Below are 26018 nucleotides of genomic sequence, written 5' to 3'. Positions count from 1 at the left end.
ACCCTGCTTTTCACTACCCAAAGAAGTCCCAAGGTGGCTTGCAAACAATTTTCCCTTCCTCTCCCCACAACAGACACCCTGTGAGGTGGGGCTGAGAAAGCTTTGAGAGAACTTCTTTGCAAGAACATATATATGATGCTATAGTTTTGCCTTGTTCCCTGAGACTTCTAGATAGTCACCATTAAAAGTATGCTGACCAATAACTTACAGATTGCACTTGAAGCTGCAGATCATTTTTCTCTTGCAGCAAAGACACCATTTTCTCCTCTAGTTCTTTCCTTTTGGCTTCAGATTTTGTAAGCTCCTCCTTGGTTTTCTCAAATTCTATCTTCATGTTAGCCATCTCCTTCTCTGCCTCTGCACTTCTTAACAGTGGCTTGATCTTGAAGTACAACTTCATCCAAGGCCAGTGCTTAACATTCATAAATGAGCGAATGTTGTACTGGATTGTAAAGATTGCTTCCCTGGAAAGGAAACAGCCCATGCAATTATTTATTATGGATACAAGTTTGTTGTGACATTTGTTTTGATCGTCTAAGTAAGGCTAAGTAAGACCCTCCTTAAAGCACCAATAAATGCTCAATTAGACTATGTAACAAACATGATCCCTTAACTCAGATCTGAAGACCAATTGTACAGAATGCTTCAGTTTCAGTAGACATGATTCAATCATACAGGTACAACAAAAGAGCTCTGCGCTCCACTGCCACCAACCAGCTAAGGATCCCTGGCCCTAAAGAAGTCCGCCTGGTCTCAACCAGGGCCAGAGCATTCTCTGTCCTGGCCCCCACCTGGTGGAATGAGCTCCCGGAGGAGATCAGGGCCCTGACGGAGCTTAAACAGTTCCGCAGGGCCTGCAAAAAGGAGCTCTTCCGCCAGGCATTTAGTTGAGACCAGATGCAATCAACAGCGACTGAAAGGCCCCTGCTCCCCCCCTGACCCCCCTCAGAATTCCACCAACATGCTGTTTGTATTGTTGCATTGCTGTATTGTCTATATTATTTATACTGTTACATTGTTATACGGTTACAACCATTACTTATTATTATAAAGTTATTCACATGTTTATAGATTGTTTTATGTATTGTTGTTTGTTCTTATGTAAACCGCCCTGAGCCCCCGGGGAGGGTGGTATATAAATAAATAAATAAATAAATAAATAAATAAATAAATAAATAAATAAATAAATAAATACTGAGAAGATAGGAGAAATGGAAATTTAATTCCCAGTGCTTTCCATTGCTCTTCCAGCTGATCCTTCAGAGGAAGCTTAAGAGGGAAGGCTGAACATCTGAAGGGTTAGAGATTCCCAGTGTAAACCAAACAAATCAGTAAGTGCCATAGAAAAGAATAGCATTGTACCTTCTCTCTACCATTTTTTGGTATTCCATTCTCATGAGGTACCCTCGGCACACAGCCTGCGTACGAGTAATGAGCAAAGCTAGACGATCGTCTCGCATCTCCTCCAAAAGGCCCAGCAGCCCAGCTTTGAAGAAGACCTAAAATGAGAAAGCCAAGTAGAAAAGCAGCCTTGCTTTGTCTGTCTACCTGAGTTCTCAACACAGCATGCAGCTTACTTTGGTGTGTCCAAATTTGTACTGCGTGTGGTCAATATCAATGGATCCCAAGAGTTTTTCGCAGGCTTTCTTGCTGTCCATAAACTGGCCCTCTGGGATAGCACTCGCATTCAGCACCCGGTACCTGTTCAGTTAAACAGAAATAATCCATTGCAGCACTAAAATGAGGACAAAGAAGCAGCTTTGTCTCACTGGGACAGTTTTAGCTACCTCTGACAGCTTAGGTCATAATTTAGATACAGGAAACAAGATTATGGCTTGATCAGTTCTGTCTAGTCTATACTAAATGTTAAAGAGAAGCTGTGTATCCAACAACAGAGCCAGGGCAAAGCAGCATTACAATATACAATTGTTCTCTAGTCTAAAACATTTCTATGCCACTTATTTAAACATTTAAACTCCATCTTCCCTCTTGGTTCGAGGTGACTTACAATTATGCCCAACAAAAGCACGCCCAGATAAAATAGCAAGGCCCAATTTCTCCTACTTCTCTCCACTTAAAGTATGCGTGCTATTAACCCCCTCCCCCCCCCCAAAAAAAGAAGCCCTGGCAAACAAGAGCCGATTCCGCACTGGCAGCACCACTCCAGAGTGCTGCCATTATGGTGCTGCAGAGCTCCACAGGTTTCTGTGTCCGCAGGGGAAACACATTTCAGTAGGGCACCTTGTCTGCCACGAAATGTGTCACCCCAGGGGACGCAACCACAGTGGACAAGTTCCACCGTGCGTGGGGATGATGCAGGGATTTGTCATTTTATAGGAAGGTGAGATTGTACAAGAACATGATCCCACCTTCCTGCAAACAAAAACAAAAAAAAGCCCCAGATAGACCGTTTATGCACTGGGAACTTCACTGCCCCACCCCCCTGTCAGGAGCACAGATTGGGGGCTGATGAAGTGCACCAGGCCAAATGCTCCCCCATGTGGGTGCAGGAAGTGGTGGGGCAACCTGCCATGACTAAACCTCCAGCCTGCAGCCCAGCATGAAACCTCCAGTGCATAAACGGTCTTTGCCCCACAAAGCCAGCTTGATGTAGTAGTTAGGAATGCAGACTTCTAATCTGACCAAGCAGATTTGTCAGATTAGGAGTGATCTATAGTGATCTAATCTAGATATTGTAAGGTCTTTCCTGTCTTTATATGTAAATGAAATACAAATTGTGATGCTAAACAAAGCTCTTGGGCAAATGCAAAGATTTCTAAATAAGGACCTTTCACTGCCAGTCTTCGTTTAGCAAGATTCAGTGCAAATTGACACAGTCACAACAAACAAAGCTGACAGACCTTTGTTTAAAATCCCCATACAAGATTCTGTTGGGAAAGCCTTTCCTGCAGATTCTAATGCCTTCTAGCACTCCATTGCATCTCAGCTGATGCAGGACAAGCCTGTGATCCATGGAACCTACAGGATGGGAGAACATGGCAGAAGTTAAGCATTCCTTATAGTCTGTTGAAACCTTCCTGAAAATTCACAGGACACATTTGTAGGTACCTGGAGTTTTGGTTTCATTGGGGATGATGCAGCGCACAAAATGAGGGTGGGTTGTCCGCAAGTTGGACATCAGTTTGTTTAAGTTTTCCTGCAATTTGGACAAAATGTCTTCAGATTATCTGTAATTTCTTGTGTGTGTGTGTTTTCAAACATTCTGTAGCTCAAAGCTGTATCATTGTGTTTCTCAGATTATTCAGATAACAGGATGGGTGTGTGTATTTACAGATGTTTTCAAGTTTATTTTAAAGCATTTGAAAGAAAAATATAGACTTGTGGTCCAAGAGGAGTGGGGTGCTATCCCCCTTCTTCAGGCAAATCTTTACCATCTCTCTTCTTTGTCATTAGGAGAAAACCATCCCAACACGGAGCAAGGGATGGTTGCTTTTCCAGACATCTTACAGTTTCATTCCTCAGTCATTTCACCTAACAATATGTTGTTGTTGACAATATCTATATAAATGTTTACCCAAATAATGGGAATTGTTTCTACAAAATGCATTTGAGCTAAGTATTTCACATAAACAACTATGCCATAGTTTCTGGTAAAACAATTACCATTTGTCTAATCTGAAGGAGGTTATTTAAAAAGATGCTACCTACCCTGAAGAGGGCAGAGACAGTTTGGAAAGAAGACCCCTTCTTCTTGGCTCCTTTCTTCTTAGTACCACCTGATTCTGCTAGATCAGAGGACACAAGTACAATCAGGTGTCTGTACATGGGCCAGCCCCACTGCTGACCTTGCACATCTGTGCTGATGGAGTCTTAAGCCACAGTGTGACAAAAGGATTTAAAGACAAAACAGGTGATCCACAACTTACCATCTTCCAGAGAAGCAAAGGTAGCATAAAGATTAGCCAAAATCTTGATTGATGACTTTTGATAGAGGGCCACAACTGTTTCATTCAAGGGATCCTTGTTCTTCTCCAGCCAGCCAGTAATATTATAGTCTACAACTCCTGCATAGTGGACTAAGGAGAAATGAGCCTCAGCCTTGCCTTTGGCAGGTTTTGGCTTCTGGAAATTGGCAGATTTTCCAAGATGCTGGTCATAGAGTTTGTTCTTGAAGGATGTGTCTGTGGCCTTAGGGAACATACACTCCTCTTCCAGGATGGAAAAGATGCCCATTGGCTAAATTGAAAAACAAGCAAATACTTTAATGTCAAGTAGTCTCTGAAATTAATATATATTTATGAGCCCATATTTAAGTCTACCTTCTCAATAAGCTCAATGCAGGCCGCCAGATCCATCCCAAAGTCTATGAATGTCCATTCAATTCCTTCCTTCTTGTACTCTTCTTGTTCCAGTACGAACATGTGGTGGTTGAAAAACTGTTGCAGTTTCTCATTTGTAAAGTTGATGCACAGCTGCTCCAGGCTGTTGAACTAACACCGGAATACATTGCGTAAATACTGTCACTCTGGACTCAAAGGTATGCAGGTAAGCAGTGTTTTCATTCATTGTTTGAGGCAAAAGAACTGATGTTCAAGGGACCAGCCAAAGGGCCCTCTGCACCTGGAGAACCTCTTCCCTGATGTCTTTAGCCTCCTTGGGGTTGGGACAAAGCTGTGGCTATAAAGGATGTACATTTTTATTCATTCTTGTCTTATGGTAATATAATGAAAACAAGTATGGACGTGTGATACTTGTGGAGGGAGGAACCTCTCCCCCCAGTGCTGCCAATTCGCTCTGCAGGATGCCGGCAGCTGCCCCATCCAGCTGCTGTGAGCCCAGCAGTGGAGGTTCCTGGCACCAGTGTCTGGGAGCCGCTCTGAGCCTGGAGCCACTGTAGTGGAAGGGTGTGGAGTGACTCCAGGGTCCACCACTGCTACGGCAGGGCCCAAAGTGCCTCTTGTTGTCCACAGCCACCAGGTTTCAGGGCTCTGCCCCAGCTCCCAACCCCAGCTATTGGAGCAAGGCAGTGCTTTGTTTTTGTTTTTTTTAACAGCCATAAATTATTCTTCTTAGGGTAAAATTTAAACATTTCAGATTTTCAGCAAGCCTGGGGAGTGCCCTGAGTTTGCTGAAAAACCTGTTGAGCCTTCCCAGATAGGAGCCACACATGGTTAATAGTATATAGAAGACATATATTTAACATGCTACCATACATATCAAGAACATGGGGCTTTCTTTGTTCTGAGCACGAAGGGACTGGGTGAGAGTGGAGCAGTGCTTGTGGAGGCACCAACCAACCCCTTTGTATTTTTCCTGGCATTGCCAAGTCCGGTCTGTACTGAGTGCAGAGGGCTGAAGGAAAAGACTTAATGTTGCAATGGCTCTACATACCTCAAATATTTCAAAGCCTGCGATATCTAAAACCCCGATGAAGTGTTGTCTGGGCAACTTTGTGTCCAGTTGTTGATTGATGCGGGCTACCATCCAGAAAAAAAGCTTTTCATAGACTGATTTGGAAAGGGCGTTGACAGCATGGTGCACCTGCAGACCACAATCCAAACAGTTAGTTCAATATCAGTACTATTTGGGGAGGGGGAGATTGTATGGAAGTTAGTGATTCTACCTAGTGTAGAAGGAGTGACCCAACTATAACCATGTTAAATGTGACCCTAGATCAGTAACACCAGGATAGGAAGCACTAGAGCATTTTCCACTGTGTTCCTTCTTCTAAGATAAGAGAGGGTTGGGTAGAAAAAGCTGCTTTATCACAAGACTGCCAATCTAAAGGTCAGAGGGAAATTAAAAAGAAAGAAGATGCTGGGGATCCACAGTTTATGTTAGTGATCTGTAAATACTGGGTGCTTTTACATATGCTAAATAATGTAATTTCAGTCTACTTCCATGAAAGTTTGCAAGTGCATTTTGACGTTTCTCACTAAAATTCATTTGCATAGTGCACTGAAAGAAGCCTGAAAGTGCATTATTGATTGTGTATGTGAATGAGCCAACAGTCATGTATCTATTATTTAAATCTTGCTTTCCTGAAATTACTGCCTATCTAAATCTACTTTGTACCTCCATGGCAATCTGGCAACAGCAGTGCCTTTCTGGGCACTGCCAATGCGGTGCTGCAAAGCTGCATTCTTCACAGCTTTCAGCAGGGCACCTGGTCCACTGCTGAAATGTACCCCCCCCCCCAAGGGACACAGCCACAATGGACAGGTTCTGCCGTGGGGGGGGGAACAGGGGGTTTATTTTGCAGGAAGATGGGATTGCATGAGAATCCAATCCCACCTTCCTGAAAAATCTTTTTTTTTTAAGACCTGGTCAACCCCATGGCACCGCAAAGCACCACAAAGCTTGGCCGGGACATTTTTTGTCCCCTCCCAGCCTCCATAGAACAGGGAGGAGCCTGTCTACATGGGCCTGTCACAGACCGGGATCTCAGTAGCCCCACAACGGAAGAGGGAATGTGGATTTATCCATGTTCCTTTAGCACAGGGCTACTGAGAGCCCAATCCATAGCAAGCCCAGGTGGGTGCCAGCCTGGCAATGATTTCATGTGGATGCAGGGATTAGCCCCACATCCTTATAGGTGCCCTTCCGGCCTTTTCTGCCCATGCAGAATCGGCCCATGTTAGTTTAATGTATCTAAAGAGCAGTCCACTAATGTTAATCCAGATAGAATAGGTGACACTGGAGCTACTGAGATGCAATTTCTCCAAACTGGTCATACAAACAGAAAGACACATATCTTAGCTGAGTGAGAGAATATATGAACACTTGAAGCTGACTTATATTGAATGCAACCACTGATCTATCAAGGTGAGCAATGTCTACATACACTAGCAGTAGCTATCTAGGATCTCAGGTACAACTCATTCAGATAATCTGCTATAACCTGACCTTTTTAAACTGCAGGAGGGGCAGGAAATTGAACTGGGTGCCTTCTACATGCAAGCCAGATGCTCTGTCACTGACTGAGCCATGGTCTCACTTCTAAGGGAAGAGCTCCTCATGCAAGCCGGAAATGTTTCTGGCCTGCTTCATGGACTTACCTGGTCCACCGTTTGACCTTTGGTCACATATTCATTCCCCACCTTCACTCGGGGAAAGCAGAGGGCTTTTAACAAATCCGCAGAATTCAGACCCATTAGATAAGCTGTCTTGTCAGCCTCTATAATACAAATGTATAGGAAAGCAAATAAATGGGAAGCATTTTCAGGACAATCAGCATTATTGGAATTGGTGTGAAGTGACAGAAAGCCATTCAAACTTCATTACATTAATTGGAAGCCATTCAGATCACCAGGATGGATCAAATTAGACATAAGACCAAATTGGGAAAGTGCTTTTTGTATTAACGATGTTATTTCCAGAAAGATCAAAATAATCAAACCTCAAAAAGAAGTAAAAATAATAATAATGAGTATCCTATATTAAATAGGCAAGTACAGCTTACTATCACACACACTGTCACTCTTCCCAAAAATGTCTCCTAACTGTACATCCTATCAACCATAGCATTATTTAGAAGATGACCACAAAAAATTCTGTGCTATAAAGAAAGAGGAATGGCTATAACCTCCAGTGTTAATAGGAATCATTCCAGGAGTGCTTCATGCATCTTGAATTAAAATATAATTAAATATATAATCCTCACAATTTGAAAAGTAGCTGCTCTGAATGGTGGGTACCATGCATTCCTGCATACTGCAGGGGGTTGGACTAGATGACCCTGGAGATCCCATCCAACGCTATGATTCTATGCGTTCATTACCTTCTGTGCCATCTGGTTCTGCCTGCTCCTCTCGTGGTTTCTGCTTAAACTTCATGTTCCCATAATGCATCACTGCCCCTGTCAGTTTATAGATTCCAACCTTCTCATCAGCAGTGAAGCCCAGGATATCTATAGCTGTCTGTGGCATGCAAGAAAATGGTTTATGCAGTCATTTATTAAAATGATTAAGTGAGTAATTGCAATTACAGTTACATTAATTGTAAGTGTCATCATAAATTACTGTACTCACATCAGTTGCTATTAGCTCCTCCTGGTCATCAATGCTTTGGACTGAGATCTCCCCTTGACTTACAAATGGGAAGTCATAAGGGTTGGTTGTAATGAGAAGCATTTCTGAAATGAAAATAGAAGATACTGGATAATTGACACTAAACTCCTAAATAAAAAATTGCAGAACATTTTGCAGTTCAGATAGAAAAGAGGAAGTAATTGCCGGTAGAAGAGGTCTTTGCCATCTCCTCTTCCCATAGTAATCCTCATGGCCCATGAAATATGCCCCTCAGGATTTAAGGAATCCCGAAGAACAGCACGAGTGTGAGCCTCAGAGGGGTCTACTGGGGAGACATTTAAAGACTGCTGCATGATGGGGTCTTTCTCCCCAGCAGACCCATGTGAGGCTGTGGAGAGCCAGTTCTCCACAGCTTCAGACAGGACTACGGGGGAGACATTTAAAGACCCTGCAAAATGACTGCTGGAGCCAGCTGCAAGGAGGGATGGGGAAGGGGGACATGGAGATGTGGGCTAAACTGAATAAAATGAAGTTCAATAGGGACAAATGTAAAGTTCTGCATTTAGGTAGGAAAAAACAAATACACCAATATGAGATAGGGGAGACTTGTCTTGGCAGTAGCATGTGCAAAAAGGATCTCGGAGTCTTAGTAGACCATACATTGAACATGAGTCAGCAGTGTGACTCAGTGGCTAAAATGGAAAATGGGATTTTGGGCTGTATCAAACGGAGTATCGTGTCCAGATCACGGGAGGTGATGGTACCACTTTACTCTGCTCTGGTTCGGCCTCACTTGGAGTACTGTGTTCAGTTTTGGACACCCCAGTTGAAGAGGGATGTAGACAAACTGGAGCGTGTCCAGAGGAGGGCAACAAAGATGGTGAGGGGTTTGGAGACCAGACATATGAAGAAAGGTTGGGGGAGCTTGGTCTGTTTAGCCTAGAGAGGAGACGACTGAGAGGGGATCTGATAACCATCTTCAAGTATTTAAAAGGGTGCCATATGGAGGATGGAGCAGAATTGTTCTCTCTTGCCCCAAAGGGACAGACCAGAATGAATGGGATGAAATTAATTCAAAAGAAATTCCATCTAAACATCCGGAAGAAGTTCCTGACAGAGAACAAGCTTCCTCGGGAGGTGGTGGGTTCTCCATATTTGGAGATTTTTAATCAGAGGCTAGATAGCCATCTGACGGAGAGGCTGATTCTGTGAAGGCAAAAGGGTGGCCGGTTACAGTAGATGAGCGATTGGAATGGGAGTGCCCTGCATAGTGCAGGGGGTTGGACTAGATGACCCATGAGGTCCCTTCCAACTCTATTATTCTATGATTCTATTAAATGTCAGCCCCATGTCCATCCTCCCTGACCCTCTGGGGCCTGCTGCAGGCTGGGATTGGGCAGAGGCACACAAAGCTGACATGTCAGCCCTTTGCTCACCCTCTCTGGCCCTGCTGGGTCTGGCTGTAGGCTGGGATCAGCTGAGATGGGTGTGGAGCTAACATGCCAATCTCACGCCCACCATCGCCAATACCAGCCTGCTCTTGTACAGCCCAGGCTGTGTTGGAAGGGACAGTTGGAGGCATTTAAAGGGTCCCTTTAAATGCCTCCTGAGCCAAACAGCTGATCCTGTGCTGTCAATCAGCAGCAACAGGTTCAGCTGTTCTGCAGCTAATTCAGCCAGTATGAGTTTCCCAAACTGGCTAAACTCAAATCAATATATCCTATATACTCGTGAATAAGCCTAGTTTTTCAACACCTTTTTTCACACTAAAAAGGCCCTCCTCGGCTTATACATGGGTATATGCGGTAATTGAAATAAAAGCCTGCTCCAGCCAGCCAATTGTTGCATTACCTTTTGCAAATGTGTACTGCAAGCTGAGCTTGCACTGACTTGTGTTTCTTTTAAATGTTGATTTTTACAGTTCATTCTTTCAATGTTCAGTTTTACAGTTCTTTATTTCAGTGGTTTGTTCTGGGGGGGCACTGAAGTTGTAGTTAGAGTTGTCCATTCTCCCAGTTTGGTGGCTGTTGTACTTGTTGTAGTAGGTTGCCAACTTCGGGTACTATTGTCCTGCTCTCGTTTGCTGGCCTGGGGGGTACTGTTTGCCAGAGCAGTTCTGTCAGAGCTCTCTCAGGGTGTCTGGCATCAAGAGAGGAAGGGATGGCAATTGTAAGCTGCTTTGAGACTCCTTTGGTTAGTGAAAAGTGGGGTACAAAAACCAGCAGCTATTCATCCTCTTGACTTTTCTGTATTTGTTTGGAGGGGGAGGCTAGATGGGAGAGCCTGTGATGATGGAGCATTTCCCACCCTCGGCTTATATGCGAGTCAATAAATTTGCCCAGATTTTGTGGTAAAATTAGGTGCCTCGGCTTATATGGGGCAGTGGGGCAGTGCTTATATGTGAGTATATATAGTACCAAATCAGTGATTCGGTTGATTCAAATTATACCAAATCAAGAAAACTCCAAAAAGTACCAAATGCTCCCCCAGTGCATATTCCTAGTCATCACTTCCTTGTGTCCTGTTACCAAATTGCGAACGTGTTTCTGTAAAACCTTCTGATATAAGTGGAATCTTACTTACCAATCAGTTCTGGCTTCTTGTTGGACATAATCTGATAGAAAATATGGTAACTTCTTTCAGCCTTGAGCTGGAAAGTTACTCTTGACTTTTCCAGCAGATCTGAAATAGAGACGTGTGTGAATGTTTGTATATCTAAATTTTAAAATCAAAGGCCTTATTTACATGTAATTACTTACAGGTCTCAATATCTGCAGAGGCCAACTTTCCCGTGGCACCAAAATGAATCCGAATAAATTTGCCCTGGACAAGTACAAAAGAAGGAATAGTCAGTAAAAAAATAAAATCCAGGGACTTTGTGAGAACAATCCTGAAGGTACTTTTCTTTGAGTAAGAACTATTGTATAACAAGGGATTTAATTCTGAGTAGACTTGCTTAGGCTTGATATCTGTTTGTCTATGTTAAAAAAGTAACTCTCTCTTCCAAAAACTTGCATGCTATTAGGCCTGTGGAAATGCATGGTTGGACACCTGCTTCTATAGATATTATGCAACTTACAAAGCGAGAGGAGTTGTCGTTTCTCACTGTCTTGGCATTCCCAAATGCTTCCAATAAAGGGTTGGCACTGATGATTTGATCTTCCAGTGTCCCCTGTTTGAAGAAATATTTGAAAATCAGAACCACATTATAATGAAAATATTGGTAGTACACGATCAAACTTCTTGTCCATATTTCCTGCAGATAGCGCAGTCCATAGAGCTGGACTGGGATATCTGGACATAAACTGCAGCTTTGTTATAACTTCACTGGGCACCTGAGGTTATGTAACACTCACAAGTTCAGAACACTTTATGAAAATTACCCACTTGTATCCTTTACAGCAGTAAGGTAGGTCAGTGTTACATCTTGCCAATATGGTGTTCTGCAGACAGAGAGTAGCTTGTCTGGGCCACTTAGTGAGTTCAGGGCTGCCAATAGGGAGGAGTGACAAAATTCCCGTGGGCCATGAAGGAAGCCAGTCTTTTGGGTTGTTTTCATATTGTTTTCATCAAAGCGGCTTACATTTGCCTTCCCTTTCTCTCTCCACAACAGACACCTTGTGGGGTAGTTGAGGCTCAGATAGCCCTGATATTACTGCTCGGTTGGAACAGCTTTAACAGGTCTGTGACTGATCCAAGGTCATGCAGCAGGATTCACATGAAGGAATGGGGAATCAAACCCAGATCTTCAGATTAGAGGTTATAGCTCTTAACCACTACACCAGGCAAACTCTATGGAGATGCATTAATCCCATGAACAATTTGTACTGTCATTCCTTAGAATTCAGCACAGAGAAATGGCTAAAGAAAAATCATTATTGAAATGTTCATCACATTGTGTCCAGTATAGATCCTGTAGTTGGGGGTTGGACTGATTGCTATAATTTGGCTTCAGAACCCCTACTGGTCTAGTCATAAGGCTCCCAAGAGGTTGTTCAGAGCCTGTCCTCCCTCAGCAGAGCATCACAGGTTTACTTGCATGTCCATCGCCCAGACCTACTCATCTTACCTTCATCTTGGATTGGGACTCCTTTTTCTTAGACCCTTCAGCTGCAATTGTTGCAAAATACTGGATGACACGCTTGGTATTCACTGTCTTTCCAGCGCCGGATTCTCCGCTGGCAAGAACAAGGGAGAATCAGATATAGAGAAATGAAAATACATTAGCTGCAACTCAATTTCACTTTTCATGCTATAGAAGAAAAGGATTATCTTAAAGAGACTACTTTGTTGAAATATGCAAGATCTATAGTATGCATGATTCAAAAGAATAGGAAGAATGTTTATGGGGTGGTTAGAATAGAATCTTCCTGATATGTTTCAAATAATCTCCTCCAGCATCCTGATTGACTCAGTAGGAGACTTCTTGCTCCTTTGAGCACACTTCCCCCCTGCTTGTCTCCAGAACAAGACAGAATGAAAGCAGAACAGAACAATTAGATAGTCAGGACTCTCTCTTTTTTTCCTTTTCTATTCAAGTTTGTTTCCCTTCTTAATAAGAACTATTTTATTCTTTAATCAGGTCAGACTGGTGCAAACTTTGCCAACAGACTTACGTGATTAGGATAGACTGGTTTTCACGATCTGGAAAAAGAGATACAGATAAATTACACGCAGTCAGTATGGTATAGAGAGAGCTGCTGAATAACAGTATTAACTACTAGAGTAACTTCACTCTAACAGGATATACAAGAAAGGTTTATTAATACTGATGCTATGAGGAACACTTTGACTGCACGACTCATCTTACTGTGCTTTGTAGTTACGAAGCACTCATACCGGTTAGCATGAACTGATAGGCGTTGTCAGAGATGGAGAAGATGTGGGGAGGTGCCTCTGAGCGCTTTTTGCCCCTGTAGCCAGCCACCACCTCTGGATTGTACACAGGCAGCCATTTGTATGGATTGACAGTAACACAGAAGAGGCCCGAGTAAGTCTGCACAGAAGTGAAGAGAAGGATCATTAGAATTACCCATCTGGCTAGTCTTCCTGTGCTGCAAGATGACACCAACTTACATAGATCATCCAGGAGCTGTAGCGGTCCTTGAGGTTATACAAAACGGCAGGTTCATGCAAATGTGTCAGCATGGCCATGTCCTCAAGTTTGTCAAATTTAGGCGGGTTCATGGCATACACATCTTCTGACTTCACCGTCAATGTCTAAAATACAAAGAGCATCACAGGAGGACCAGATGACAGAGCAAGGTTATAATTCTACCTAAATGGGACAATGTTTCCGCCATATCTTTATTTTATACTGTTGATATTGTTGTACTTTATGGTTTTTATGTCAGGGGTTTTAATGGGATTTTTTAGATTATATCTGACATTTGTAACCCGCCATGAGACTTTGGGGAGTGACAGGAAATAAATACATAAATACATAAATACATAGTTTTGATTTTTTTTATTTATTTATTGGATTTCTATTCCGCCTCTCCCCACAAGCGGACTTGGGGTGGTTTACAGTAATAATAATAAATACAGTTTGAACCAGCACCCCTCCCCTCTTAAATGCCTTCCCCTCCACCAGGCTAACTACCCTGGGGATGGTTTAAAAGAAGTGGAGGAATCAAGGGGAAGAAGGGAGGCCCATATAATTTTGAGACAGGAATGGCCTCAAACATAAGATTGGTGGAAGAGCATTATTCTGCAGGCCCTGCAGAACTTTGCTTAAATATGCTGCCTCTTTACTTCTGATCAAGGTACCAAAGGTAGCAAAAACTCCACAATATACAAGTATTTAAAATGTCACAATTGAACAATGTTACATCACAGTCACTAAAATAACAGCAAAAGCCAGCAGCAGGTTAACCATTTTATAGACCTTCCAGAATAAAAAAAGGTTTTTAATTGCCCTGGAAACCCCAAAGGCATGGTCCCAAGCACACTTTCCTTTAGCATATCCCATAGTTTGGGGAAGGGGGCGGTTGGGGTTTGAATGGAAAGCCCCACTAAAATAAAAAGTTAAATGACCATGCAATTTGTGGCCTGCATGACTTTAGGAGAAGAGGAAAACTTTTTTTCTGAAGAATTGCTATTTCCTCAGAAGCTAGGTTAACCAAATTATTTTCCGTAATGCATACTGGCAGAAAAAGTACTTTATAAACCATGCCAATTTAACCTCACAATGATCCAAGGATGGAGAGAGCCTGTTCCACACGCACTAGATAACACACTTACAATGTGCTTTCACAGATGGATTTTCCTGTGCAACAACAGGGAAATCTATCTCTAAAGTGCACTGAAAGTACATTATCCAATGTGAGCGGAATGGGCCAGAGTGAGTTTTGCCCTAAGCTAATCATTAGGTTTCAAATCCATTTGTGAATTTAAGCCTATTTGCCCATGTTAAAACCGAGTGCACTCTTCATGACAATGTACAATTTAAAATGAGATAACAGGAAGAGCTAAGCCTGATCTATGTTAGCTGGGGTTTTGTTTCACTGAAAATCCGGGAATACTTGTTGAAAAGCAAAAGCTTTACCCTTCCCTTTCTCCCCCCTTCCCAGAAGATGCTGCTTACCCTGCCGTCATCTGTTTCAACCGTTGTCTTGCCTCCTTCAGAGCTCTTGATTTTTCCTTTGGCATATTCTTCTTTGGGTTCAGCCACATAGCAGTATGTCTTAGCATCAAATGGCTGGTTTTGAGCTTCTATCCTTTCCTTCTCAGATTTTCGTAAGAAAGAGGCAGCTACCCCAAAAACCTCCATCTCAGAATCTCTGCTCATGGCTGCAGCTAAAAGAGAGGCAAGTGGTTCAGTCTTTTTCATTCTGTTCCAGGCTAAGATGTTTATAGTGAAAACTGTATTTATACATCACCATACAAGATAACAGTCCTTCCATCTCTCAAGCCTACCTGTGTGTCTAGTAGTGGCACAAAGACTCAGTATGAGCCAAAACAGAAACAGTTTCTCCATACACCTGATTTCTCTGTAATCACCAAAAGGCTAAAGTCTAAGAATAATTTACCTCTATTATTCTTCAGACTCACCAGAATTCTCACCCCATGACAATGTTATGTCTGATGTATTCTGTGGACAATATTTTCAGTGCTTTGGAAATGATAACAGCAACAGCCAAGGGCCATAATGCATCCATAAACTGTTGCAGAAGTTCAAAAGCTGGTGTAAAAATCCAGTACAGAATGCAGCATGGAGCAATTTCAGGGTTTTGGTTTTAAAAAATCAAATTTAAATAGTTGACATCGAGCAAGATGTGTTGGCTGCTTTTTCCATTTGATATACTTTCAGCATCTATTCAGGATGTAACTGTAGGATTAGCTTCATGGACAGATACCGAAGGCATTCTGGGCTATCTAAGTAGTTAGTCTTAACTCAAAAATCTAAAACTTTTAAAAACTTTTCTTCTTGAATGTTTTAATGGAGGGCCAGATGAATCTTGAGGGGTATTGCCTGTGAGAAAGTTGCAATAAGCCAGCATAATTATGCAAACAGACACATCCAAATTAGTGAATGTGTCAGCAGGTACTGAATGATAAGGTCCCTGGTTGTAATCAGCATGCAGTATGTGAGCTAAACCAGTGACTAGAATAACTCTACATAGTATTGCATTGCTAGGCTGATTAAGTATTTTTTTTTCTATTTGGGTTCTTTTTAGCTCACTTTTTTTCCAAAAGCTCACCCTTCGCCAATACCAGATTCAGTGCAGATCAAAACAGGTGCAGGTAATTTAAAAATGTACAATCAAAATTCATGACAGTGAACAAGCATGTGTAATTACATTTAGGTGGCAATGTCAAAAGCCTTCCTGAATAATTCTGCCTTGCACAACTTGTACAGTCTCAACAAAGAGGAAGCCTTTCTAGCCATTTCAGGAAGGCAATCCATAAAATAGGAGCAGCCAGTGAAACAGCCAAAGATCTAGCAGTGAACGTCTTATTTTTATATTATTTTAAAAGGTACTTTTAAATGTAGTGCATACCTTTGGAACTACTGCTCTTAATATCCTAACAACAGACTATTAGCTGAAGAAAATTTAAATGTTGACATCATTTTCAATGGCACCACTCCTTGTGGAACTGTTTATAACCACCAACAGTGCCCAAGATGAAGCTCATGGAGAAGCCTGATATGGATAGTTAAAGTTGCTCATTCTTGAGTATAGTTCTCAGGCTTCTGTCGTGGAATGCCTTCCACTCCCCAGTCTTCATATATTCTGAGGATTAGGAAATGATTAAGTCCTGTACTGAGGCTTGGCTTACCTTCACTTCTATAATTTTTTCTGTCACCATGAAGGGAAGTTCATTTTTCCCCATTCAATGACTCACTGTATCATATGCAAGTTGAATGCCAGTGTAGGTAAGGTAAGATAACCTGGAACAGGAACTGCTGCCTGCATTCAGCAAAATATTGCCTGAATTAGGCAGCCTCCTGGTACAGTGGATGGGTGTGCATTGTATGAAATCAGATTTTAAGATGCAGTTGCTATCAGCTTCAAAGAACACGATAAAACGCTACATGAAACACTCTTGGGAAGAAATTATATTAAACATCAGCATCTGGTGAGGGAGGAGCATGAAAGGTTGGGGTTTCCAACAGATAGCCCATTTTTATGTCCTGTCGGTTTTTTCCTTTTCACCACAGTTTACATGCAGAATCCAGATCAGAAACTTGCAGTTATATAATCTCGTGATGTATACCAATATCACTGTGGATTGCATCACTCCATAACAGCCTAACTTGGAGAAAGAGACCAGAGAACAAGACAATATGGGTAGCTGTAAGTTAGGGAAACAAAATCAGTTACCATACTTTGAATTCTTACCTTTTTGTTATCTACTCCCAACAGAAAGAAGAAATTATCTGGATGAAATGTCGAACCTGCAAAGAAAGTAACAGGATAGGTACTGAGGAATCCAGGACCCACCAGAAGTCCCAACAGCTGAGAATTTGTTGCAGTCTTCCTACACATGCAGGCTCAAAATGCACTGTAGAGATGGACGGTCTTTCCTTTGCACACTTCCTTGCTAAACAAAAGTTTCTGCATCTTTAAACTTAGTTATCCTCCAACAGCCCTTATTGTCTATCATGGCACTTGGTTGCTCTGAAGTCCACACAGTTGGTAGACTCTGCAGGAGGGAGAAGGCAGGAAAATAGATGTGGAAGGAGAGAGAGAAACAGAATCAATCTTACCTCTGACAATCTGTAGTCACCAAGAATCTTTATATCTCTGTTGGCTTTTATAGGCTCTGATTCTCTGCTTAGCTCAACCCTCCCCTATATTTGGAAATCAGAGACCAACCCTGTGGTTTGCTTCCATACTTATTTTTTTCACCAGAAAATGTATTTATAGAAATGACCAGGTTCAGCAGTCATTTTTCAATTCTGATAGCTTGCTCTGGGGCAAAAACTGAAGAAGTGTGCATGCACACAAAAGATTATTCCTTGACTAAAACTGAAATGCGCTCCTGGACCCAAACTTTGCTCTGTTAAGCTCACTTTAAAAAAAATCATGGAGGGGCAGGAGATGTCTGATCTCCAAACCCCTGGAACAAATGAAAGTCTCTGGCAATTTCGACATGATCTTCCTATTGCTTGAAAGTCTGGGGTTACAAAAGATCTACAGAAGCCACTATTAGTAATAGTGGTACTAGAGCCAGTGGTACAAAAATGCTTACACTGAATAGCCCTGTGCCAAGGCTATTTCAATGGCTGCATTTAAAGCAAGCTAAAATGCAGCATTTGGCTTTCCAAAACACTTGTGCAATAGAGGCAATTACTTTAAACAAGTCACAGGTGTCTATAGCTGCACCCTGCACCATGTATCCACATGGGAACCTATGTATGTTCCTGATGTAAGATGTAAAGTGTTCCCAATCAGAAAGCCTGTTAACCTAGTTTTAAATTTATTTGTTTGTTTGTTTGTTTGTTTGTTTATATGCCACCATTCCTGATTGGGCTCACGGCGGTTCACACAATAAAAGAATAAAAATACCCATAATTACAATAAAACCCATAAAAACCCATAATTACAATAACTAAAGATGACCAGACGGCAAGCAAAAAAACTGACTAAACTCACTCTCTCGACCAGCCAGGGCCAGACTTCTGACTGTCTTACTGGTGAGAGTGGGAAGACAGATCTATTTATTTACAGATGGACAAAAGGACATGGGGGATCTCAGATTGAATATCGGGACCACCCACCCTAGCCTCAACCATATGCCTTGTGGAAGAGCTCCATCTTGCAGGCCCTGCGGAAAGTTGACAACTCCAGCAGGGCCCTTAGTGCTTCTGGGAGCTCATTCCACCAGGTTGGGGCCAGGACCGAAAAGCCCCAGGCCCGGGTCGAGGCCAGGCAAGTGTCCCGAGGGCCCGGAACTACCAGTAAGTTCATACCCGAAGAGCGAAGAGCCCTGCGGGGGGCATAAGCAACCAAGCGGTCCTGCAGGTAAACAGGGCACAGACCGCGTATAGCCTTAAAGGTCAAATCCAAGACCTTGAACTTGATCCAGAAACAAACTGGTAACCAGTGCAGATGTCGAAGCACTGGCTGAATATGGGCCCTCCATGATGTTCCAGTGAGGACCCTGAGAGCCGCATTTTGTACCAACTGTAACTTCCAGATCAAAGACAAGGTCTGGCCTGTGTAGAGCGAGTTACAGTAGTCTAGTCTGGAAGTGACTGTTGCATGGATCACTGTGGCCAAGTGGTCCAAGACAGGTAGGGCGCTAGTAGCCTAGTTTGGTGAAGATGGAAAAATGCCGTCCAGGCTACTTTTGTGACCCGAGCCTCCATAGAAAGGGAGGCATCAAAGGCCACTCCCAAATTCTTGGCGACCAGTGCTGCTCATATCTACAAACACAACATTATGCAAAGGGGTAGAAAAAAAATGAATTGGTAAGAACCCTTTCCTTGAGGAACATGATGCAACACTCCTGGGTATGTGAATATACTAGCCCATATGGGCTACGTGGGTCCTTCTTCCTTCCCAATTGGCCATGCCTGCATGGTTGCATTTTTGCACATACTCCGCAACAGTTTAGGACTGCAACATGAATAGCTTTCTATCACACCACTGGATGTCTGGGTGAAGGTAGCCCTGGGACATACAAGAACCAAAAAACATGTTTTGAAAAAGTGACTGAATTAAAAGGAGACGGCAAAGAACTGGATTACTTGCAAATTAGTTGTTTGAAAGAGCCAATCTTGGATGTTGATTAAGATCTACTTCTGATCAAAATGATAACACTTCAGGCTTTCTCCTTTGGGGTTATTAACTGGCTAATGAAGCATGCCTGAGAACTAAGAACTACAACTATGCCAGTAATGAAAAGGAATCAACAAGAGTTAATGAAAGCAGTGGTTGTTTAAAGCAAAACATTCTAGTGAGAAACAAAGGGCAAATATTAAACCAGGAAAATCCCCCCAAGCTGTAGAGCTGCAAGAGTCAAGTATCTTTACACTGCCCGTGGCGCCGCAGGCGCCACGGACTAAATAAAAGGGTAAGGCGTTCTGGGGCGGGATGTGTCCAGGATGAGGAAGGGTCCGGATTGGACCCTTCCACCGGACAGACAATCGGAGGGACCAATCGGCAGGCACGCAGCGCCTGCCGATTGGTCTCTCAGATTCCCAGCCCCAGCAACTGCGAGCCGCGCACAGGGTGGCTCGCAGTTGCTCCTTTGCCGGTTGCTCCTTTGCTTCGCACCTCTGACGTGTCAGGCCGGCCGCAAGGGAGCCCCCGGCAGCCGCGCATAGCTGATCTTCTGCCGCGCATAGCGCGGCTGCCGGGGGGTCCCTGCCCGGCAGCCTGACATGGCGAGAGGCGCAAAGCGCCTCTCACCGTGTCAGGCTGCCACCCGAGGGAGCCCCCGGCAGTCGCGCAAAGCGCGGCTGCCGGGCGCTCCCTGCCCGGCGGCCTGACGCTAGAGAGAGATGACGACGAGGGAGCCCTCAAGGGAGCCCTTGGCAGTCGCGCGGAATTGCCCCATAAGGGCAATTCACTGGTTTGCAGAGGTTAGATCTGCAATCTCCAGCCTTTGTAACAATCAGACTCTACAGTTCCCACATGTGGGTTGCCTAATTCATATTGGGGCAGTGTGGCTTGCAGGAAAGGAGATTCAGTGCCCTTTTTGAGATCTGAAATGCTTCCATCTGTCCTCATCTGCCTCATGCACCTCTTGTATGAGAGAACAAAACCCAAAGTGTACATTGATTTTAGTCAACTATTCTTGAGTTACATTGTAGTGCAGGGGTGACATTGTTTGCTGAGGGTGAACAGCTCTGGGCTGGGAAAGACCTGGAGACTTTGTGAGTGTAGCCTGGAATGGCTGGAATTTGGGGTGGGGAATTGCATTCTCCAAAGCAGTCATTTTATCCAGGGGAACTATCTCTTTAGTCTGGAGATGACCTGTAATTCCGGGGGGGGGGGGAGTGGGGACTGGTATCTCTAAGTTTGACTTATGACCATTGTGTGGGAGGCTGCTTCCAGGGCATTCAGGTTAACACCAAAGTTTGTTTCTTCAGTCTGGTACAGCTACTGTTCTGAATATGCAGGTCTTCAGAAAGGATGAAGCATTGACAGGCAGAAGATCAGTATTTCTAGGTTTGTGCTTTTCCATGTCACAGATGTTTATCAGTCAAAACACCACTATAACAAACTTGAAGCAGTATTTAACATTATGTTATCATTAAAAAATGGCTTCACTATTTTATTTTATTACAGCCAGCTTAGTGTATTGGTTAAGAGTGCCAATTTGTAATCTGGTGACCTGTGTTGGATTCCCCACTCCCCCACATGCAGCCAGCTGGGTGACCTTGGGCTCGTCATAGCCCTGATAGTGCTGCTCTCACAAAGCAGTAACATCAGGGCTGTTTCAGCCCCATCTACCTCATAGAGTGTCTGTTGTGGGGAGAGGAAGGGAAGGTGACTGTAAACTGCTTTGAGACTCCTGGTAGAGAAAAGTGGCATATAAAAACCAACTCTTCTTCTTTTGTTATTTAGTCCCAGTCTCAGAATACACGAGAAAGTGGTCCATAGAATGTGTTCCAGTTGTGGGATGGAGCCAATGTATTTCTAATTTGCATGCACCTAGGCAAGTGTCCATATGAAGTCTATATGTACAGCCTGGAAGAAGGCCAGAATGCTCAATAAAGAGGAAAAACAGGGCCAGAATACTCAGTCCCACTGCCTTTCTGGATATGTTGGTGCTGTGTGTGCTTATATTGTATGGACTGATAGAGCTATACACAATTCCTTTTTAGGGTAAAGGTGTTAACAACAACATGAGTTATGGATATCGCCAGTAAAAATTTTATCCCAGGTACAAATCCCCAGACCCCATCATGGGTTAACATGCAGAATACGGACTTCTATCATTCAGGAGCTCTTCCCTTCCTATTTCCTCATAAACATGATTCTTTTGAGAAATCCAAGGCTATTAGGAAGAGTCACACAGGCCAAAGGGTGAAATTTGAAGATACCTCAGAATAGGGATGGGAGGTACTGGCTGCCTCAGGTGGTGGTATTTGTTTGTTTTAAAGAACAAAATATGCCTATTCTAAAAATAATCTGTTATCTGTTAAATGGAAATTATAAATGGCAAAAAAAAACTTTCTTGGGGAGGATGAAGAAAGACAAAGTGGTGTAATGGTTAAAAGCTGCAGCCTCTAATCTGGATAACCAGGTTTGATTTTCTACTCCTCCACATGCGGCCAATTAGGTGGCCTTGGACTAGTCACAGTTCTCTCAGAGCTCTCTCAGCCCCACCTACCTGTCTGTTGTGGAATGAAGAAGGGTGGGCAATCGTAAGCAGCTTTGAGGCTCCTTCAAGTAGTAAAAAGGGTACAAATACCAACTCTTCTTCTGAATCAGTACCCCAGTTGGGCAGTGTACTCAGTGGCCCAGAACCTTGGCTTCATCTCTGAGGTGAAGGTGACAAAAGGTCCAGACTCGATGGCTGATTCCCAGAAAGCTGTTTCATTTGGTTCCGGATAGCACGATAAGCATCCTGTCCTTTCCTTCACTTAAGGTCATTCAAGAATGGTCATAAACAATCACATCTCTCATGAAAGATGAATTCTTAGAATCCTCTTTAAGCCCAGAGGATGAGCTCTGTCTTTTTTTAGCAACAGTCTTCTCTGGTTAAAAGCCCTTTGAATGTTCTGCCATGTTTGTATTAGGTGTCCCTGGAAAGCCGAGATGATCCAGAAGCATCAGTTTTACACTAGACTTCAAACATGAGGATAGGAACTTTGCCATGGTATTTGGTGGTATGAAAGGCAAATGGGAAGGGCGGGGCGGGGGCAGCTTCCTGGCACATACAGAATAAGGAAGCAGCCATTCTAGTTCTAGGTGTCAAAGAACTGCTTTAGGTGGGTCTCCTGTCTTTCCTCTTTTCTCTATTTACAGATGCTACTGCCTAAGACTAATGAACACACATCTGCACTAGTCTGTGCCACATAAAATGAAGAAAAAGCCAAGTGAGTACTATAAACATTACAGAGCAGCATATGTAAAGTTCTGGTAATTCTGTGTAATTTAAAAGTCTTTTTACTTACTAGCCATCTATGTATCTTTCACATTTTAATCTTACCCCTACTGAAACCTCATTTCATCCTCATTTTATCTCCACCAGCCTGCTGTGTTAGGTTAGGCTGAAAGTGAGTGACTAGTCCAAGATCACCCAAGGCTGCATGTCTGAATGGGAATATGGACCTGGCTCGCACAAAGCCTAATCCAACTCTATAACCTGTCCCCACTAAGGCTAAGCCTGGTGTTTATTGGCACAGTCTCCAGAATGCACACAGACGATGGTAATTAATTGCATGTCATGTTGAAGTTAGAGCCTGACATTTTTAATCTGCCCAGGAGTTCCAGGATGCACAGAGGCAAGGAATCAAATCTAGAATCAAAGCCAAGTCAGGAAACAAAGGTCCACAGAGGTCTGGGAGCCAGGAGTCTGTCCAAAGGCCAAGGAAACAGGGAGGGTGGAGATTCAAGGTCCAAAGCTAGCAGCCATGATAGGAATCCAAGTACCGGTTTCTTACTGAAAAGTATGCCCAATATTAAAAGACAGGGAAACAAGACAAAATTTTGATCATCAAGAGTCTCAGATTACAGAGCAATGTGAGCTAAATTGCTCCCACATTGACTCTCTTCAGTGTCTCCCTTGTATCAGCCTAATTAATTGGCTCATGATCAAAACTCAGTATTGTGATTTGGCTTCTGAACCCCGTATTCTAAATGACATCACTTATACCAGCAACCCCAGACATATTCTACAAGTATTCCAGATTACATTACTTATCTCTAGGGTTGCCAGTTCTGGGTTGAGAAGTTCCTGGATATTTAGGGGTAGAGTCTGGGAAGAATGAATTTGGAAGAGGGGAAGGAAGGGATAATTCCATAGTGTCCTCCCTCCAAAGTCCATTTTCTCCGGGGGAATTGATCTCTTTGGTCTGGAGACCTCCAGGACCCAAATGTAGGCTGGCAATCCTATGATTATGGCATACTCATGCTGAGATTGTCACTATGTGGGTGACTATGCTTCTACCAGAAAAAAACTATTATGTGGCACTGGGGCAGGAGAAATGTAGGCATCATAACATTACAGATATTGCAGGAGAAAAATCAACAGAGCTACCAGCTAATGGAAGCAAGTTGCAACCCTGTGTCACACATAATGAAGAGTTCCATCCAGATTCAAGAAGATGAATACATTTTGCCTTATAATTCCAGAAATGTTATTACTGGACAATTCTACAGCAGTAGAAGTAGCATCAGGTGCCTTGGGCATGTATCAATCCATTGTCTAAGTAGAATATGTTATCTTTGTTTGTAGGCACAAGTATATGAACAAGATAAAACTTCCAGTTACAGGATGATACTGAGAAACATTTCCCATCTCCAAGAGCTGTTCAACAAAGAAACACAAGAATGTGAGGAATGTAGCTTGCTTACTTGGAAGTTTTCAGTTAAAGGCTGGAGAAAAGGAGTATTTTGATCCTAAATTTTCTCAATTTTTTCCTGAGGAAATCTGTGCTGTACATCACTGACGGTCATAAATAATTAAAGCATTTTAGCCTGTAATAAAGTTTCCAATATTTTTTACAATCATAGTAACTTTCATAAGTATTTTTTTTCTGTAGCCTTGTTGACCTCCCCCTGGGAATTCACAGGCTCATGAAAACCAAGCCAAATCTTTCAAATATTTCATTTTAAGGTTCTTTTAGTCATTTGGTTTAGCAAGCTGCTGCAAGAATAGTCAAAGCAAAGACCTCAAATCATCAATGTAAGGCTATTTTGACCTTTTACCCTTCTTGCTTTCACAGCAACTAATCAGTCCGGTTGTAATAATTAATTATATTTCCTGTTAAATTCTGTGCTTCGGGCCTTGTCCTGCTCTTGCAGTTGTACATAGCACAAAGCACTTAGATCTGGCACTCCCTCTTAAATCTATTTTGGAATGACCATAAAAGTGTTTTCCTTTCCTGTCCTTCTCCTTCTGGGGTGGCTGGCTGCAAAGATGCCCACCTGTGCTGTCCCTCTCCTTTGGAATGTCTCGAGCCTTTAGTCTGGGGCTGGAGCATTGTCATTCCATTGGAGAAGGCCCTTTTTTTGGCTCTCTGCTCTGCATACCAGGAATGCAGTTGCTTCTCAAGGAGACAAATGGAACAGCAACGTCTCATTCCAGAGGAGTCTCTGTCGTGATGCCCTGGCTTAGGATGGCATAGGCAAGATATAGGGAGGGGGGGGGCAGCTTTTCAAAAGAGATGCTACTTTGCATGAATATTTTAATGCTTCAAAATAACTTTTTAAAAATAGCTTTGAAATAGACAGAGTAAGAAGGAAAACACTTGGATAATGCCTAGTGCCTTCTCCTTATGGGTATTGCTATTATTGCTAGAGCCATCATCAGAGTCTTTACTATTTAGGCACAGTTTAAATATATAAAATGGCAGGTTTTTTGCTCGAAGAGTTTTCTTTGACAGTTAACATTATTTTGTTGGTCCGCCTTCTTCTTCAGGAATTGGGGTTACCAATCTTCAGGTAGAACCTGGAGAAGTTGCAGAATTCCAGCTGATTCCAGAACTTGCCAAATTCGAGCCTATAATGATCAGTTCCCTCAGTAGAAAATGGATACTTTGGACATTATAACCCACTAAGGTCCTTCCCCTTCCCCACATCAAATCTGCAGTTATTTGCCAACCCAAAGTTGACAACAAAATCAGTTTTAATCCTGCCTGGGAGAACATGCACTCCTTTGTGGTGTTCTTGGTCCTTTCTGCACTCACAGCTTACTGCCAAATATCACAAGGAATTGAGGAGTATGTGTTCTGCTCCCCAATGAGAAAAGGCAGATATTGCAGCAATGTGTGTGTGTGTGTGTGTGTGTGTGTCACATCACATGGTTGGTCTCTCCTTATTGGTCAGTTTCAGGCAGGGCATTTAAAAAAAAAATTGGAAGGAGCGATATACTCAGCTGCATTTACTGCCAGGTGGCTATTGAGTGATTCTCCCGCCGTCAGTACTGTTAGGCATTTAAAATTTTCTTTTCTTAATTTTTTTTAAATAAGAGCTTGGGTGACAAAACCAAGCATAGCACCATTAACGTGGACACACACGCACACACCAAATAGTGCAGGAGGGAGCCAGAGGCAGCTGAGCTGTGCAGGAAGCTCTTAGCTAGCTTCTCCTTTGTTCCTAAAACTGGCTCACCTGGGAAGACCTTTGGCCAAGGCCTAACTTAGGTACTGGTGGCTCTCCCATGCCATTCTTCAGGCCCCTGCCTGATGTCTCTCAGGAGGCAGCACCTGCTGTAACAATGACACACCAGTGGAGGAGCCCACATGGACACCTCAGTGCAAGAGCTGCACTGCAGAGTGGTGGGCTTGGAGCCAGAGCTGTGAGTGCTGCGGAGAGAGGCCAGTGGGCGAGAGTCCTGGTGAGGGAGGCTGCTGCCTGAATGCACTTTGAGGATGGTACCTGTGCTTAAGAAGAACTC

General features: G+C 43.1%; 1 protein-coding gene and 1 long non-coding RNA gene across 3 annotated transcripts in view; one reads left to right on the top strand and one right to left on the bottom strand.

Annotated features, from left to right (window-relative positions):
• The window catches only part of LOC143832750 (myosin-3), a 38597-nt gene extending 21423 nt beyond the window's left edge, over positions 1-17174 (bottom strand). Inside the window, exons 1-21 of one of the 2 annotated variants that reach the window (XM_077327601.1) lie at positions 16838-17174; positions 14578-14789; positions 13068-13211; positions 12831-12987; positions 12608-12635; positions 12061-12169; positions 11071-11163; positions 10751-10814; positions 10575-10673; positions 7992-8095; positions 7742-7880; positions 7020-7138; positions 5353-5502; positions 4281-4451; positions 3888-4197; positions 3670-3746; positions 3070-3157; positions 2862-2979; positions 1578-1701; positions 1363-1499; positions 209-464 (exon numbers count right to left, since the gene is read on the bottom strand). In XM_077327601.1, coding sequence (XP_077183716.1) covers positions 209-464; positions 1363-1499; positions 1578-1701; positions 2862-2979; positions 3070-3157; positions 3670-3746; positions 3888-4197; positions 4281-4451; positions 5353-5502; positions 7020-7138; positions 7742-7880; positions 7992-8095; positions 10575-10673; positions 10751-10814; positions 11071-11163; positions 12061-12169; positions 12608-12635; positions 12831-12987; positions 13068-13211; positions 14578-14781 — 2691 coding nt within the window. In that variant the 5' untranslated portion in view covers positions 14782-14789; positions 16838-17174. The remainder of the gene's footprint in view (positions 1-208; positions 465-1362; positions 1500-1577; positions 1702-2861; positions 2980-3069; positions 3158-3669; positions 3747-3887; positions 4198-4280; positions 4452-5352; positions 5503-7019; positions 7139-7741; positions 7881-7991; positions 8096-10574; positions 10674-10750; positions 10815-11070; positions 11164-12060; positions 12170-12607; positions 12636-12830; positions 12988-13067; positions 13212-14577; positions 14790-16837) is intronic. The other variant, XM_077327603.1, reaches the window with a different exon arrangement.
• Positions 17175-21824: 4650 nt separating this feature from the next.
• LOC143831317 (uncharacterized) lies at positions 21825-24184 on the top strand. The gene is made up of 3 exons (XR_013228817.1): positions 21825-22274; positions 22424-22494; positions 23856-24184. It is a non-coding gene; the product is annotated as an uncharacterized LOC143831317 (long non-coding RNA).
• The last annotated feature ends 1834 nt before the right edge of the window (positions 24185-26018 follow it).

The sequence above is a fragment of the Paroedura picta genome, chromosome 3 (assembly GCF_049243985.1).
Source record: "Paroedura picta isolate Pp20150507F chromosome 3, Ppicta_v3.0, whole genome shotgun sequence".
Lineage (NCBI taxonomy): Eukaryota > Metazoa > Chordata > Lepidosauria > Squamata > Gekkonidae > Paroedura > Paroedura picta.
This window is presented reverse-complemented; position numbering and strand designations above follow the sequence as displayed.